This window comes from Typopeltis vanoorti, chromosome 20 (assembly GCF_054136105.1).
Source record: "Typopeltis vanoorti isolate ZY-2024b chromosome 20, IOZ_Tvanoo_1.0, whole genome shotgun sequence".
Lineage (NCBI taxonomy): Eukaryota > Metazoa > Arthropoda > Arachnida > Uropygi > Thelyphonidae > Typopeltis > Typopeltis vanoorti.
Window position 1 is genome coordinate 79534091 of NC_143568.1, and position 18910 is coordinate 79553000.

The 18910-nt window shown below is 35.1% G+C and overlaps 1 protein-coding gene across 5 annotated transcripts in view; it reads right to left on the minus strand.

The window, feature by feature from the left end:
- Positions 1-18910, minus strand: part of Klp68D (kinesin-like protein 68D) — a 479354-nt gene that overhangs the window by 63525 nt on the left and 396919 nt on the right. For all 5 annotated transcript variants that reach the window (XM_090410558.1, XM_090410557.1, XM_090410556.1 and 2 more), the window contains exon 20: positions 622-727. In XM_090410558.1, coding sequence (XP_090266684.1) covers positions 622-727 — 106 coding nt within the window. The remainder of the gene's footprint in view (positions 1-621; positions 728-18910) is intronic.

Sequence of the window (18910 nt, forward strand, 5' to 3'; positions counted from 1 at the left end):
AGAAAGATCCCATGAACTGGATGGGTGCAAACGGTAGCAAACGAAGAACTGTATAGCAAAGTAAACTGCAAAGAGAATCTAATGAAGAAAATAATTCAAAGGAAACTAAAGTTTTTCAGACATATCTGCAGGATGGATAACAGTAGAAAGATCAAAACCTTGATGCTTGGTACAATGGACAGTATAAACAGAAGAGGATGGCCAAGGCGAGAGTGGATAAATGACATGAAAAAGAGTGGTATGGAAAGAGTTTTCAAGATTTCAGTCACCTGGCAATGGACAGAGAGAAATGGCAAAGAATATTGAACCAAGCATCAGACACCAAAGGCCAGTGGACTCCATAAGCAATGATGATGAAATGGTCAATGAAGATACATTTATATTTAAATTAAGCAAATTTTGAAAGAAGGAACAGCTTTTAGAAAGTTGGTGAGGAGAGGATATCCATTTTGGATTATAAGATACATCAAATTATCAGAATTAGAATTAAACACACTATTTACTTAAAAAAAATCCAAACATGTTCACTTTCTCAATAAGTATGTTTACTGTCTCATTATCTTATAGCTACATCTCATATATAACATTTGCACATGAAATTATCATGGAAAAGCCGCCTACTTTATATCGGGGATTGGAACTCATATTGGAAACCATTTTGGCATATTCTGAGATTGGACGCCTACTTCCATTAGCTGATACAGGCCACTTGTTCAACTGTTGATTGCTAAAAGAGATTAAACACAGCTAATAATTAGCATATATTATTAATCTAAAATAATTTGATATTTATATACAAAATTAATGCCAATATAAAATGATGATAAACAAAAAGTTTGTCATATAAAGCCAATGCTTAAAACAGAATACTTAATTCCTGTGTTGCCAATATATGATGGTAGAGCTGAGTAGAAAAGTGAAAAGTATGAATGGCATAATAGCCACAATGTATAGGAAGCATGTAGGTATTGTATGGGATAAACTGAAGATAGGAGAAAGCTGTTTGTTAGAGATGGTTTACAGTTGAGTGAGAGTGGCAACATGAAGCTGGGTAGACTGGCGTTAAGAGAAGCGTGTGTGTTCAGGTAGAAAAATGACAATTAGATAATGTATAAGCTACTACTAGAATATGTAAGAGATGAAAGATGATGGTGGTGGGTATGTGAGAGAGATTCACTGAACAAAAGATGTGTATGGAATTATAAAGCAGCAGACTATGACAAACTATGGAAATATTAATGATCTGTGAAGTATAATGATTGAGAGAAAAAATTACTAATACATGGGGATGTGTTCAAGATCAGTTACTGATGGCAATGTCAGATTGTATTCCTAGGGATAGGAGGATAAATAGTGTAGCAAATTGAATGAATCATGGAATTATGTAGGGGACTACAGAGAAAAAAGATGTCATGGAGAAGATATAAAGATCACGATGTCTAATTTTGAGATGTTCTCTAGATAAGGTAAAATTAAAACCTCCCACTAAAAAGTTCTTTTTGGTGCGAGGTAAGACTTTAGAAGAAAGATTAATTATGAGTATAAAAATAGGCTAAATAATCATAAAAATAATAAAGATTAATTATGATTCCTTAAACGTGTGGACAGACTTATGTGTTCGTCGAACATGTTGTTTATTATTTTAACGGTATAATAGAACACAGAAATTAAGTAAATAATTAATTTATTAACTTGATGCTGATATTTCGCTGGTGTTATAATCAGCATCTTCAGAGCACAAAAACACTGTTTGTCACAATACGCGATACCAAATCTCAACAAATATGGCTGTATTAACTTCCCGAAGATCTGGGAGACAGTCATATTAAGAAAAAACTAGCACTTTTCTAGGACTCTAGTAATATATGATAGCTTTTTTTTTTTTTTTTTTTTTCCAGATAGAGGGGCGCCAAAATCAGGACTCTAGTCTTTGTGTTGCTGCTACAATTTTGTTTAAGTACACCATGTTGTTTTAGTCTCGCGTATAGTGACAAACAGTGTTTTTGTGCTCTGAAGATGCTGGTTATAACACCATCGAAATATCAGCATCAAGTTAATAAATTAATTATTTACTTAGTTTCTGTGTTCTATTATACCGTTAAAATAATAAACAACATTAATTATGATTTTTAAGTGGTCTAGATGTCTTTTGTGTATTTCTTTTTCTTTCTGATCACTTTGTTCGTATATACTAGTTGTGAAGTCATGATAACATTTGCTATATGTAATTAATTTTTTTCTAGTCTTCTTTTATATAAGTTTTGGTCTCCCTGATGATGATGCAAGTCTAACAATTTACGAAACTTGTATACATATTTTATAAGACATAAGAGATAAAAAAAATTAAGTTCACTTGAGATTTTAATGTAATCTTCAGGAGTATATTTGTGTACACTTGCTGTATACTGTGCTTGATAGCAATGACTTAGTATCCTTTGTGAAAATTAGAGAAGTCTGTAGGTGTGTTTGGGTCAGTATGTAATTCTGTAACTTGCTCAACACAGCATATTCCTACAATCACCTTTGATTTCAAGAATATACTTTGCATATTCATGGAGATGTATAATTGCAAGCATATAACCCAGAATTTAAATTCTTGAATGTTTTGAGTAAATGTACTTGTCCATATATGGTGTTGCAACTTTAAACCATTACTCCTACCCCTGTCTTGGATGGCTCAGTGAACAGAATCTAAGCTTTCCTACTTACAGTTGGTGGATTTTGAATCCCACCATGGTTTGGATGTTTGTGAGCATCTTTAGCAGCAGATGGTTTTCAGTGTCCAGTCTGAGACCACTCAGAGGCCTGAAGTTGTGTAAAAAATTAATTTAATTAGAGTTTATTTGAAACTGAGCAGAGCAAATCTTTGAATTAAAGAATTCAAATTATACAGTCTCTTCTATACAAAATTCTCAGAAAGTTGTAAAATTTCGTGTGATTTGTGATCATTGGCTGCTAGAGGGCTAAGTTGTGTCATGTCAGAAAGAGCTCCAGAAAGATAAGTGCTATTTTGAATAATAATTGGGCAGTGTTTCATAAATTTTAGGATTTCAATTTTTATTTTTGATAAAATGTGTCTGAGTGATTTTTGGTCTGAATTCTGTCAGATTTATTAGTCTAAATTGCCTTTTTAAATATCACAATGGCAGTCATGAGATCAACCACGTGGGAGTCAGCTAGTGCTACTAGGCGAGTGGCGCGTCAAGTAGCACTACCAAATAAGAGTGTTAGAGACGTCTTTGTGGAGAGAGAGAGAGGGAATGGACAAGAGAAAGTATAGATTTGTCGAAAGTGTGATATATTGTTGGACCACGATACAAAGAATATGAAACTGACTGAAAAGATAGATGGTGTACATTAAAAAAAAAAAATGGAAATTAAACGAAAGCTAGAGAAACTGACAGAATGCAAGGATGTAGAAGTGAAAGTTATGGAAAAAAAGGTATGAAAAACTGAAATGAAATAAAAGCAGGAGAAACTGAGGGAGTGAAAGAATGCAAGGATGTGGAAGCGAAAGTTGCCAAAAAAAGTTGCGAAAAACGGAAATGAAACGAAAGCAAGAGAAACTGAGAGAGTAAAAGAATGCAAAATGGAAGCAAAAGTTATGGGGAAAAGTTACAAAAAATGAGATAGAAACAAAAGCTGGAGAAACTGAGGGAGTAAAAGAATGCAAAGATGTAGAAGTGAAAGTTAGCGATAAGGGAGAGAAAGACGGTATGAATGAGGAAACGAAGTAAAGTGCAGCAGAACAAGAGGTAATGAGATAGAGAGTGAAATTGTTGGAATGCAAGATTTATTGAAACAGTTATTGGAAATGAAAAATGAATTGAAAAATATGTGGAGTGATGTTAGACATCTAGTGGAAGCTAATGAAAGTGTGCAAGAGAACAGAATGAAAGAAAAAAGTGTAAAAGAAGTTACGAGTGATTCCAGGATAGCAGCATATGGAGACTCCATAGAGGGCTAGTTACTCACAGAGTCCATAAGGTCTACTATCCGGGTGGAAGAATGAGTACGATAATTAAGGCGTTGGACATGAGGAAGAAATGAGAAAGAGAGTTAGTTGTGATTGTAGGGGACGAATGATCTAAGTGGACATAAGAAGGATGTGAGGATGAATATCAGGAGAACTACTGAGAAGAGTGAAAGATAACAGTGTAGTCAGTGGGTTGCCCAGGTATGACGATGATGAGTTGCAATGGAGAGCCAAAAGCATGAATGGTATGATAGCAGAGCTGTGTGAGGAGAAGGGAGTGGAGTTTGTGGATGTATGGCATGTGTTTGAGGGAAGAATGAAATTATACAGGCATGATGGGTTGCATTTAAATGACTTTGGAGGATGAAAGTATAGTGTGCAGAAGTACAGTGTGTGATGCTTGCCAGAGATCAGAATAAAGAGATGAAGGGAAAAATCAGGAGAGTGGTACTGAAGAGACAGAAATGCTTGGCATTGGAAGCAGTAGTAGTATGAGAGAGAGGAAGAGAGAATGGGAATACAAGAGGAACAGGGAGAGCTCAGGTGGACAGGAAGGCATGCCATGGGGAGAGCGGATGTTGAAAGTGCCAGCAAATGTGTGTATGAAAATGGAGTATATTGCAATATGGGTGGAGAAGTTGAGACTGAGCAGATGTATGTGGTAAGCGGTGATAAAGGTAATTGGGTAGGTGTAGTGGGGAAATCACAACCAACACATGACTTGGATAGGACTGGCTACAGACTTAAAAACGAACTGCTGTGTTTGTTTATAAATGCCAGAAGTGTTAGAAATAAAAAGGAATGAAATGGTTTCAGTGATAGAGTTTATTCATCCCAAAATCATTGGAATAAGTGAAACATGGCTGAATGAAGATGATATCTTAACGGGAATAGAAACGGAAGGGTGCAATATTTTTTGCGAGGACAGAAAGGACAAGAGGGGTGGGGGAGTGCTGCTGATGATAGCAGGGGAATTAAGTCCACATAAGGTAGACATGAAAGCAGGAAATAGTGGCAATGGTTATGAGGGAGAGAGGAAGACATATTTAGTTGGATGTTGATATAAGCCTGGGAATGTGGAAGGTGGCGATGAAGAAATGTATAAACAACTTGGATTAGTGAACAAAGGAAGTGTAATTCTTTCTTTTAAGGTTACACAGTGGTCAGCATTCATGGTTAAGAATTTGGGGAGACACAACACGTATTAAAATAATTACTTTACTTAATATTAGGAAAGTAACATCTGTCGTTTCGACCTCTGTATTGAGGTCATCATCAGAAAAATACATATGTATAAGAAACAGGCTACATGCTACTGCACTTTACAAAGGTAAAATGAATCTAAGCTGCTTATTAATCTTTTATCTAGCCTGACCTCTAGTGGAAAGCAAAAAAATAATAAAAACTTAATATTAAAAAAAAAATTAAAAAAACAAAACAAAACAAAAACACTAGTACGTCCGATAGTTGAAGGAATCGACAGCCCTAATTACCACTTAACCAAGAAATCAGCGGCCACACTCAAGGAGTTGGTAGGTCATTTCCTCTCCTACCTAAAAAATACAAATATTTTATAAACAAAATTACAAACATCACTCTCATCAACCAAGATTTATTAGTCAGCTTTGATGTAACTGCCCTTTTCACCAATACCCCAATCAATGAGACTATTATTCTCTTACAGAACATATTTCCACCTGACATCATGGCCCTCTTTGCCCACGTACTCCGCTCCAGGTATTTCGTGTGACTAAACAATTTTTACCTACAAAAAGAAGGCACGGCCATGAGCTTACCACTTTTGCTCAAAGTGAATTTTAAATTTCACTTTGAGCAATGAGCTCTAGATTCGGTCACCCTAAAGCCCAAAGTCTGCCCCAGATATGTCGATGATATTTTTCCCCAAGGCCGTGAAACATTAAATACATTCCTTAGCCACCTGAACAAACAACACAAACATATCCAATTCACCATTGAAATTGAAAACAACAACTCTCTCCCTTTTCTAGACACACTTGTCACATGTCTTCCCTCAGGCTGTCTCTCCTTCTCGGTCTACTGTAAACCTACACACACAGGCCAGTGCATACACAAAAATTCATACCACCACCCACCACAAAAACTAGGAGTCATAAGCACCCTCAAACACAGAGCACTAACTATTTGCTCGAATGAACAAGCTCTAAACCAAGAATTCGAAATCATTAACCATACATTTGCAAAAAATGGCTATAATAAAAAAAACAGTTCACAAGAGCCCCCATAAAAATACCACTAAAAACAAAAAAGATTATAAGAATACCATAGCCATGCCATATGTTAGAGGCATTTCAGAAAAAATAGACAGCACACTACATAAATACATCAAGACTACCTTCAAACCCCCAACAAAATTAAAAAATTTACTCAGTTCTTCCAAAGATCTTCTTCCACACCTGGCCCACTCAGGGGTTTACAAAATCCAATGTACATGTAACCTACCCTACATAGGGGAAATAATCAGAAAAGACGAACACAAATGACACATTAAATACCTCCATTATGGTAAAACAGGCCTATCAGAGCAGGCACTCCAAACATATCATAGAATTAACTGGAAAGGCACCAAAACAAGTCTACACTGCACCAAAACCTGGTTTGAGAGAAAATTTTAAAGAAGCCTGTGAAATGCTAAAACACAATCCAAACCTGAACAAAAATAATGGACTAATCATTCCAAGATTGTGGAGGACCCATCTGCAACCCTTATAGCAACCGGAACAAGCCCAGAAGGAAATCTCAACATGAGAGGACTTTAGAAATGTTTAATGTAGTTCTGTTTTTAATTTATTTTTATATTTTTCTTTAAAACTTTATTTATTTTTTTAATATTATTAATTTTTTTTTTGTTTCCCACTAGAGGTCAGGCTAGATAAAAGATTAATAAGCAGCTTAGATTCATTTTACCTTTGCAAAGTGCAACAGCATGTAGCGTGTTTCTTATATACATGTATTTTTCTGATGATGACCTCAATACAGAGGTTGAAACGTCAAATGTTACTTTCCTAATAAGTATAATTATTTTAACACGTGTGTTGTGTCTCCCAAAATTATTGACCATGAAAGTACGGGTAAGTATTATGGGTCATTTCATCAGAGGATGTAATTGTTAGAGAGGTTTTACACTTTCCTCCAGTTGGTGAAAGCAATCATGAAGTAATCACCTATGTTGTAGCTAGTCATATGCAGACTTTTGTGAGGAAAGGATATATGTGGAATTATAAGGCTGATGATTATGACAAGCTTAGGAGATAGCTTTGAGCTATAACATGGAAGGAGGAGTTGAATGGCAAGGAAATAAATGCTGCATGGGAACTGACAAAGAAATACATAACAGCATCAATGTATGTGCAAATGTATTCCAAAAGCCAAAAGGCTGAATAAGTAAGGTATAAAATGGATGAATGTGACTTAGGAATTAAATCTGAAAAAAGAAAGTACTTTGGAGGAAGTACAAGATGATTAATGGTAATAATCAGTCACATGAAGAGTATAAAGTAGGAGGGGATGGCTTAACTGTGAGTGAGCAGGAGGTGTTTGAGGAAATAAATAACCTTGATTTGATGACATATCACCACGCATCTTAAGGGAATGTTCCAAGGAATTGGCAGTAGCACTGGCATGCCTGTTATATAAGAGTCTTACAACAGCACAGGTTCCAAGGGAGTGGAAGGAGGGTAAAATTGTTCCACTGCAAAAAGGTGCCTATAAGGTTGTAGCTTCAAATTATAGGCCAGTCTGTATATCTGGAGTTGTGGTGAAGGTGCTGGAGAGAAGTAGGATACAGAAATGGGTTGATAACAGCAGTATTCTCTGTGGTTATCAGTATGGGTCTGTTAAGGGAAGATCGTGCTTCACTAACTTACTTATGTACTATAACAAGGTGACAAATAGCTTGGACAGGGGAGATGCATATACAGTGGTGTACTTAGATTTTGCAAAGGCTTTTGATAGAATGCCACACAACAAGCTCTTAAATAAACTGAAACAGATGGGATTGGATAACAGACTTCTGAGTTAGATCGGCGACTGGCTGTCAGATAGGTATCAGAAAGTTGTATATGGGGGTGTGGAATCCCGAAAGAGAAAGGTCACTAGTGGTGTGCCACAGGGGTCAGTTTTGGGGCCATTGTTGTTCAATTTGTATGTTGATGATATTGGGTTGGGTTTAACTAGTGATATCCAGCTGTTTGCAGATGATGCAAAACTGGGGAGAGCAATGCAGAGTCAAGTGGATGTTATTGCCTTACAAGAGGACTTGAATAGATTGCATGAATGGGCAGGTAAGTGGAACTATCAGTTCAATGTTGCGAAGTGTAAGGTTTGAGATTTGGTAAGGAATGAAATCTGGACATGATCAATCTGATATATCATGCTCCACAGAAATTTATATGGTATGCTCTATGGCAGTGGTGTTCAACCTTTTTTACTACACGAGCTACTTTTCTATAAAAAGTTATTTGGTGATCTATTCTCTTATATAGATTACGTTCCCCCAACCTGATATCTGATTACACACAAATAAACACTAAAAAAAAATACACAACTAAAAACTTTGTGTACTGAAAAATTTATTTATCACTTTTAATTATTTTAATACAACAAAAAAAAACAAATATATTGCAATAAAATATTTATTTCTCTATTTTGGAAAACCAAAGTTAGAAAAAACAACAGATTGATTACAAACTCACAAGTTACAGGAAATACTGGTTGATTAAAAAAAAAAAAAAAGTTAATATGAAATTTGGCATTGTTTGGACCTCACAATATTTTCATAGTCAAGTTGATATGAAGAAGTGGCCAATCGCAGACAATCATCCAAATGATCATTTGTAATATGGTTTCTTAATTGATTTTTTATGACTGTCATATATGAAAAAGCGGATTCTAACAAGTATGTCGAATTATATTCGAAATTATATTCGAAACATGACAGAATTTTTCGCGCAATATAAGTTAATATTGGGAATTTTTCATGTACATACTTCCAAATGATTTCATTGTAAACTATTCTGAATGTTTATTATCTCAAGTTCTACTTCAGCTTGGTTTATATCAAACAGCCCACTAATTTTATTTGAAATTTCTGTGATGTTCAAGTTTTCTTGAAACGGATTATTAATAAAAGATACAATCATTCAGTTTTATTAAAATCTTTAAATCTTGAATTTATTTCTTCCTCAACTAATTCTATTTCATGAATAAATTCTTTTAAATCATAACGAAGCATTTCTCGATTTTGTTCAAAAAATTTTAATAAATATGGGAGATGTCTAAATTCGCGGTCATTTATATTTTTCTTTAATAAAAGTAAGTATTGTTGGAAAGTTTTTATTGAACTTAACATGCCAATTAAATTTTTATCTCTACCTTGTAACTCTAAATTTAAATTGCTTAATTTCGTACAGATATCTACTAAAAATGATGTGTAACAACCATCTTTTATCACTCAATTGTGGATAAATATCTCCTTTTTTATATTGTTAATTAATACAAGAAATCTTTCTAAATATTGACTTCTGCTGAACCAACGAACATTATTGTACAACAGAAGTTCCCTATCATCATCTGCCTGTAATTTAAATAACCGCAGTTGCAGGGCTTTTCCTCGAACAGAATTTACAATTTAAAATGTAATATCCAAAACATCTTTTGTGTTTAATCTTTTACTACACAGTACTTGTTGATGAATAATACAGTGGTACGTTAAAAAATCTGGATATTTGTCATCGTTTTTACATAATGAAATGAAGCCTGATTTATTACCTATCATTGCAGGAGCACCATCAGTAGTAATAGACACAAGTTTAAAAAGTGGAAGTTTATGTTGTTTCACAAATTCATCAAATGCCGAAAAAATATCTTCTCCTCTAGCCCTTCCCAATAATGGTATAATTTTCAAAAGTTCTTCTTTACTTGAATAATCTTGAAATCCCATGCGAATAAATACCATTAACTGAGCAATATCAGTGAAGTCGTTTGATTCATCAAATTATAATGAAAACACAACACACTGGTGAATGTCTGACATTAACCTGACCTGGAAACTTTTCTCCGGCAATTGGAACTCTTCCTTTCGGCAATTTGAAACCTTGTGTATGACCTGGAGAAGTAGTCTCTCTCTAGCGACATCTCGAACCGAGAAGCTCCTTTCTGGAAAATGGGAAACTTCTCTCTCAAGCAATGTGGATTTGGGCAGTCTCTCTGATGGCATCTCTGGAATGGGCGGCCTCCTCTCTGACAGCAATTCTGGAACCAGGACCCCTTCTGCTTGCTTCAGTCCCTTTTTATTAGGCCTCCTCTGAGACCTTGCATGAAGTTTGGCAAACCCCCCCACCCAAAAGAATCGGTATGAGTCTTTCATCTTAAGTTTCAAGTTCAGCACACCTTTTGTTCTCCTCCGCTTTCTTTTGATTGTAAGTTGACAGCCATCGGAAAGTTGTCTGAACTCTTTCTAACTGACTTCGGAGATGTTTACACCTAGAACCTCCAAGCCTTTTTCATACATACAAGTTTCAATAACAATCTTTCTAATGCCACAGTGTACAGCTTCGGCGACAGAAACATTGCATTTGTTTTTAACACACTAACATATTCTTATTGAAACAGTATATACAGTTAGCTTCAAAAAAGTTATTACAAAAAAAATCTAATACAAACTATACCGAGACAAACAAAAAATATTAATTTTTTTACAATATTCACATGGGACTTAACCTAAGTAAAAAATCGATGTGATGTGCTTTGGAATATTTAATATTTAAGCTACAATCGAGTTTTTACACTTTGCTTATAATCGTATTCACTCGGCTCACTGTTTGACTTCCAATGATCCAAATTAATTCATTTACTCGGACTTATAAGAAAATTACTGATTTGACAATTTTAACAAAAAATAAATAAACAATAGGAGTACACTTAAAGTGAATTAAAAATAATACAAAATAATAAATAAAATATTATGTTTTCAGTTTTAATCAAATTTGTAAATAAGGAGTAATACACAAGAGATCGACCAAAAAGCGCTCTGCGATCGACGGGTTGAACACCCCTGCTCTATGGGATGCAAAGTATACACTTGGTGGGGAAACTTTAATGGAAGCAGGGGAAGATGAGAGATCTGGGAGTGATGGTAGACAAGGACCTGAAATTCAGGAACCACATTGCACAAGTTGTGAAAACATCACATCGGATAATGGCAATGATGCAGAGGACCCTGACATGTAGAAATAGAGAAGTTATGATTCCATTGTATAAGGCCTTGATCAGGTCTCATATGGATTATTGTGCACAGATTTGGTCGCCGTGTTTTCATGGTGACAAGGATATGTTGGAAAGGGTCCAGAGAAGATTCACAAAGGTAGTCAGTGGTCTTTGAAATGTGGAGTACGAGGACAGATTGAGAGAATGTAAGTTCCAGAGCCTCGTGAATAGGATGAAGAGGGGGATGGGATATGATTGAGACATATAAGATAGTAACAGGTTGTTATCGGGTTGACATGGAAGAGATTTTTCATAGAATGAGAGAGGGGAATAGAAAAAGATGCCATTGTTGGAAACTGTATAAGAAGGGTGTGAACAGAGGAGTAGGTTCTTTGCATGGAGAGTAGTTGGTGAGTGGAATGCATTGCCTGAGTGTGTTGTGGGTATAGACACCTTGAATCAGTTTAAAGCACAGTTAGATCCTTGAATCAGTTTAAAGTACACACTGTGCAATAGTGTGTACCTCCCACGATGAGTCTCTGACTCAATGGTCAAATGTTAATAAGAATAATTTTCTTGAACTCATGTTTATGTTAAACTCATAAAGACATGATCGATCTGATATATCACGCTCCACAGAAATTTATATGGTATGCTCTACATGATCAAACATTCTCACCTGAGCATGTTTGACTATTATTATTATGTGACACCTCCAGGGAGTCCAAATACTCAGGGAGAGTGTGTCAACAGCATCGAACTATTGATCCCCTTTAAACTACTTTCCACGCTCAAACTTGCTTAACTTTTTTCGTGAGCCATTAGTAGCAGAGGCTCTACCAATCGACTAATCTTTGCTGACTATATATTGCATCCTGTTTATATTGGGTGAGCTCATTTTTTCATCTGTCAGTAATCATAGTTTGCCAATTCAATTTCTTTTTTTGCAGTAGAATTTTATTAAAACTAACATTTGCAAACTATCTCAATTGCACAAAAAAAAAAAAAAAAAAAAAAGGAATGTTATCTTATTTTATGTCATTAAAAAATACGCGAGTATATGCTTTTTTTTTTTTTAATTACAAAAAGTTGAGTTGGTTTCTGAGCCATAATGAAGTTATTTATGTATGCAAATAACCTGGTTTTACAATTATAGTATATTAATACATGAATTACAAAAGAGGCAATTGTTACAGTCATTTTTTTTTTTAACTCTGAAAATATTGTTGTACTGTATATACTAGTATGTAAATTGCACTGACTACTGATAGCCGTAGAATTATTTAATTTTTTTTTTGTTCAGTTACACAGTAAATTATACTAGACAGAATTGTATTAATCTTTTACTTAACTTTTGTATACAGTCAAGATCACTTCACACGATGCACAGCATTCTTCCTTTCAGACACATACTTTGCCATGGATTATAAGAGGATCATTGCCCAGATTAGTTTTGACCTTTATTATCATTATTGTTATGTGACACCTCCAGGGAGTTCAAGGACTCATTGCAGAAGGGCACTCTACTTTGCTAAATACATCTCATCCTTTCCACTACTACCATCAATGCCATCTACTGCTCATCATCACCAACAACAGCATTTTTTGTCTGTAAATTGCACGTGTTCCGATTTGTCTGTATGCCGGATGAAAAATCCAAGTTTCTGGGAGAAAAAAACCCTGCTACCTCCACATATGAGAACGGCTAACTTGCCTTCAATATAAGGATTCCCCTCGTCACAACGAGAATCATCCAGGTCTTTTCCAATCAAAGAGTGCAATGTTCCACTGTTCTTCCAATTGCACTATGGAGGCATTGAGGTCTTGTCAATAGGAGATATTAAGAACTAAATCAGTGGATGTTTTCCTATACATACTGTATAACAAAAAGGTGTATCACCATTTTGTATTTTATTAATAAAATACTGTGAATTAGAGACAGTCATAGAAAGTCTGCAATGACTTATTTAGCTCTATGTATCTACACAGGTCTAACTCCCACTGAAATCTCAAAGGGTGAAACAAGTTTGGATAGTGACTCTTCCCATAATGTATAACAATGTACAGTAATCTACCATTTATCAGACTACAGTGGGAAGCCAATTTGTCATTCTGATAACTGGGGTAGTAGGTGATGCTGGATCAGAAGTTGATTGACATGTAAGGATTTGTAACTGAAGAATTGTTGTTTTGCAGGTCAGATAAATGGCAGATGTATATGTGCAAAAAGGAAGTCTGTGGGATTATGGGATGTCAGAGCAATTTGGTGTGAAGACATCTGCCTTTATACACAAAATGCCTGGTCATGATACTTCAGGCAGAAACTTTTGTTTGTTCATGCCTGAGAAAAGGATTAAAATAAAATGTAATTTCCTGTCTAGTATAATTTATAATAACTATGGATATTATCTGCAACTGTAAATATTCTTTTTTTTTTCTTCTTGAAAATTTATCCACCTGGCCTTGGGTATATAAGGCCAGGAGGATAAATAGCCGTTGACTATCTCTGTGATTATATATTTGGTTTTATCCAAGTGTAAGCAAACAAAGTTTGCACCTGAAGTACTTTCAAGACTGGGGCAACCTCAGGTGCAAACTTTGTTTGCTTACACTTGGATAAATGATAAAACCAAATATATATAATTAGTTGCCCCAGTCCTGAAAGTACTTCAGACGCAAACTTTGTTTGCTTACACTTGGATAAAGGATAAAACCAAATACATAATTAGTAGCACAGCCAAGTGAAAAAACCTTCATATCTCTATGATTATCATCAATTGTTAACATTTTTCACATGCAGATTCTTATCCCATGGTGCTGCTTCAGACTTCCTTCTAAATTTATTATAATCTGCCCTGTATATCTTTTCTTAACTGAAAATTCTGACGAGTAGCTGCAAACTGGACAAAATAGTATTTTAAATAGATGAGTCTTATTATATATATCACTTATTGGGACATATATAAAAAATTGGGTTGGGGTAGGGAGTAGGCAAGTACTTTTTTTTTCACAGCAACAACATTTTGCATAATTTGTTGAGCCCTATTCCCAAGTTAAACCTCATGATCAGTCTTTCCATTTGGAGGCAATGTGGCCGACATTGGATTTGGATAGATCGTCTGATCCTATGTCAGCCCAGTTGGTCGAGTAGTTAGTGTTTCCACTCTACAACAGGTTGTAGATTTGAATCCTGTTGTGGACGTGGATGTTTGTGATTGTCTTACCTTGTGCACTGCTATAACCTTTGATATGTCACAGTATGACCTTTGTTGTCCTCATGCCATTAAAACCATACATCATCATCATTATTATCTAATCCTATGACCAAATCCAACAATCTTAAACTTGAGATCTTCTCCATCACATGCTGTTTCACGTAATTACCATATATGTCAGCATATAGTATGACCGGCGTATAAGATGAGGTCTAAATTTTAGGCTATTTTTAGGTTTTAAGCTTATGTCGGTTGTATAAGACGACTCCCCAATTTCTTCTTTCTTGTATTAATGCAACATTAGGTATTGTTGTTATATCCATTATTTTTTTTTTTTTTGCATAGCATAAATTTAATATTTATGTGAATTACCCTAATTAAAAGTGATTAGCCTCAATTTTAATTATTATTTTGCATTTTTTAAAAAATTTTAGGATTATTAAAATTGTTATTTAAAATCAACAAAACGAAGAAAGTATGAAGCTTGATTTAAAATAAGAGTAATTGAAATGGCAAAGCAAACTAATAACTGTGCTGCTGCAAGAAAATTTGACATAACCGAGAAGATGGTAAGAGAATGGAGGAAGAAAGAAGATATTTTAAAAAAATTGACAAAGAAAAAATAATAGAAGAAATAATGCAGTATAATGAAGAAACGCAATTTATTAGTATGGGATATGTTTTGTAGTCATTTAACTGAGAATACTAGAAGTCTTCTAGAAAAAAATAACACAAAAATTGATTGCTGTTATACCAGGTGGTTTAACTTCTATATTGCAACCACTAGAAGTCTGCTTGAACAAACCATTTAAAGATCACATGTGAGAAGAGTAGAATAATTGGATGTTGACCGGTGAAAAATCATTTACAAACGATGGATCTATGCATGCTGCATCACTTGATAAGTTGTGCAATTTTGTGATTAAAGCATGGAATAAAGTAAAAGTAGAGACTAATAAAATCATTTAAAAAGCGGGATATCTCTAATCTTAAGGATGGTACGGAAGATGATCTGTTGTGGGACACTGATGACGATGAAAACAGAATCAATTCACCGGATTTGAACTGGGATCCATACGACGATCATTTAAACAATGAATCTGAAGAACTATTTTTAACAGATGATGAAGAAAATTAGCATGAAAATTGAGATTAATAATTATTATTTGTTTTTTTAAGACTCACATCTATTGTAATATTTTAAATAAATTTATGTAAAAAAATTTATCTGATTTGTTTATAAACTGCCTATTTTCTTATATAATGATGTATTGTAACTACCTAAATGTTCATCCAAGAAATTAAGCTTTCCTTTTTATACTCACTGTATAAGACGACCCATGATTTCGAGGGGATTTTCTGTAGTATTTGAGTGTCGTCTTATACGGTTGACATATATGGTATAAGAAATTATAATTATATCATACATTACATGATATTTAACATATTAAATTATGTTAAATATCATGTAATTTCATGAATACATTTCATTTCCTTCCATGTGATCTTTCCTTCAGTCTATATATCCATAGATTGAAGTCTGGCACGACTGTTGTTTTCTGGAAAAGTTAGTGTGTTAGGACAGGGAAATTAGAACTGCAATTGTGGAATGTACAGGGATGGCCTGACTTGAGAAACAAGTGGTATACACTATGTTGCAGAGCCAGGTGAAATATGCAGAGAGAAATAATAGTTGTATGAATACAGGTGATGCATTAGTATTTCTATATACAAAAGCTAGGGGCATTAGGAAGAAAGAGAAATTTTGGTAACTTGAGGAGGATGTTCTAACAGTGATAAAATCGAAGGCTATAAAATATTTCAGCAAGATAGTGAAGGTAAATGTGGTGGAGTGTCTGAGCAGAAATAACACTAGGTACTGGGAGTATACAGTGTGAGACAAAAGTTTACTACAGTATACTAGAGAATATATTGTAGATGGTGATGAGAAGGAAATATTTAGGCAAATAATCTTGGCTAGTGCAAAGTCAGTGATCATTATGGAGGACTTGACTTCAACTATAGTAATAAAATGAACAGAGGAGGCAGCATGTAGTACTATGGGAACTGAATTTTTGGATTTCTTGAGGGACAACTGTCAGGCAGCATGTGGTGGAGGGAACATGAAGATCAAGAGTCTATGACTTGGTCACAGCATCAGAAGATCTGACTGTGACCAAGTCACACTTCTCTCCAGTTAGAGTTATTATGTAGTGCTGACTTTGAGGATGCATAAGAATGTAGAAGTATCAAGGTGGAGGGATTTATGTGGAATTATAAGGGAAGGCAATTGTCATAGACTTAGAAACTAGCTTGCAGAAGTACAATGGATGAAAGAATTTGAAAGAAGAGAGGTCAGTAGTGCATGGGAGATACTTAAGAAAAAATTGTTGACAGCAGTGGTAGATTGTATACTTTGAGTGAAGAAGATAAAGTGATTTGGAATCAAATGGATGGCTAGAGAAATTAAACAGGAATCACAGATAAAAAAGAGATTATAGAAAACATATAAAGAGAGAAACGGAGAACAGTTGCATGAGGAATATAAAGGTCATGCTATGAAAACTAGTACAGTAAGGAGAGAAAAATCAGAATACAAGAGGAGACTAGTGCTGCAGTCCAAGGAGAATCTCAAAGAGATATTTTGCTCTGTGGCAAGTAGGAGGAAAAATGATTGTGGACAGATTACTCTGCCTGATGAAGATGGGACTTAGGGAAACCAATGCAGATGAAATAGTTCAGCTATTTGGCAATTACTTTATTACAGTATTCCATCCTGGCACAGCAGGTGGCATGTTGGAAGTAAATGAAAAGGATGTATGCAAATGCTGAGTATGCTAAATTTCACTAAGGGCAAATAAGCTAGATATAATTTTGCACATGTTTTAAGGGAATGTGCTTAACCTGGCTGTTTAATGAAAGTCTTTCAATAGACCAAGTTCCTGGAGAGTGGAAGGATGGTAAGCTAGTGCCACTTACCCTGGGGGGTAGAATGGAGGTATCAAACTATAGGTCAGTTTGTCTTTTTTTTTTTTTTTCTGTAGTTGTTAAGATTTTGAAGATACAGAATTGGGTAGTTGAGGGCAACATTATTTATGGAGGATGGATTTGTTAAGGGACACTCTTGTTCTAGTAATAATGTCAGCTTTTCCAATATATTAACAAGAGAAGTGGATGAGAGTATTGAAGTGGGTATTATGAGAAGTGGATGACTCATTTTTTTGGATTTTGCAGAGGCATTTGATAGGGTACCACATAAGTTGGTTTTTTAAGTTGCAGTATTGGTTTGGTTATAGGATTAGCAGATTGGATTGGTTACTGGCTTTCTAAAAGAATCAGAGTTCTATATGAGAGAGTGATATCAGGGAGTATAAAGAGAATCTGAATAAGCTGGGCAAATGAATGAGGGTGTCATTTTAATGCAACTAAATGTAAGTTTTGAAATTTGGGATCCAGAGGGCATGCTTCAAACTCAATTGGTGGAGATATACTGAAAGAAATGGAGGAAGCAAGGAATTGTTGTAGATAGAAATTTGAAGTTCAGAGGCCATATTAAAAAGGTTGTGAAAACATCTCAAGGAACTCCTACAATACTGAGAAGGACACTTACCCTAAGAGGAAAAAAAGAGTGGTGATCCCATTGTATAAAGCTTTGAGGCCACATATGGATTTCTCTGCCTGGTCACTGCAATTTGAAGAGGATGAAGAAACCTTGGAGAGGATACGGAAACAGATAAAAATTATATCAGGACTGCACAATTTTGGTTATGAGGATAGACTACAGGTCATTACTAGATTAACACCAAGGAGATTTTTCATATGGTAGCACAAGGGTAAGACAACAACAAGCAACTATCCTTGGAAGTTGCAAAAGAAATTAGTGAGTAAAAGGATAAGTAAGTTTTTTATGTGGAGAGTGGTAGAAGCATAGAATGCATTGTCTGAGAGTGGTGAAAGTGCAAATGGTGGATGAGTATAAGTAGTGGTATGGTAGACTGTATTAACTAGCGGTGATCTCTCACAATGAGTCATGCAGCTTTATGAAGGTCACAAAAAACTATGTCATGTTACATATAAGCTATATATGTAGTCGGTATAAATTGGATGAATATGCTCCTCCCAAGTCAGTGCAACTGCGTCCCAGTAAAATGGCTACGGGAAGGGAGAACTGATGGAGTTTGAAAGAGGCATTCTGATGGGATGCCATATTACAGACCTATCTGTTTGACAAACTGTTGACAAATTGGGCCATCCCAAGGGTAAACAATCAGAGATACACATAAGCTATATATGTAGGCAGTATAAATTGGATGAATATGCTCCTCCCAAGTCAGTGCAACTGTGTCCCAGTAAAATGGCTGCCATATTAAGATGAAAGTGTAGGGAGTCAACTGCAAGTGCTATCAGAAGTGGATGATCCATCACATTCACCAAATGTGACCATAAGGTCACATTTGGTGAATGTAGTGGATCT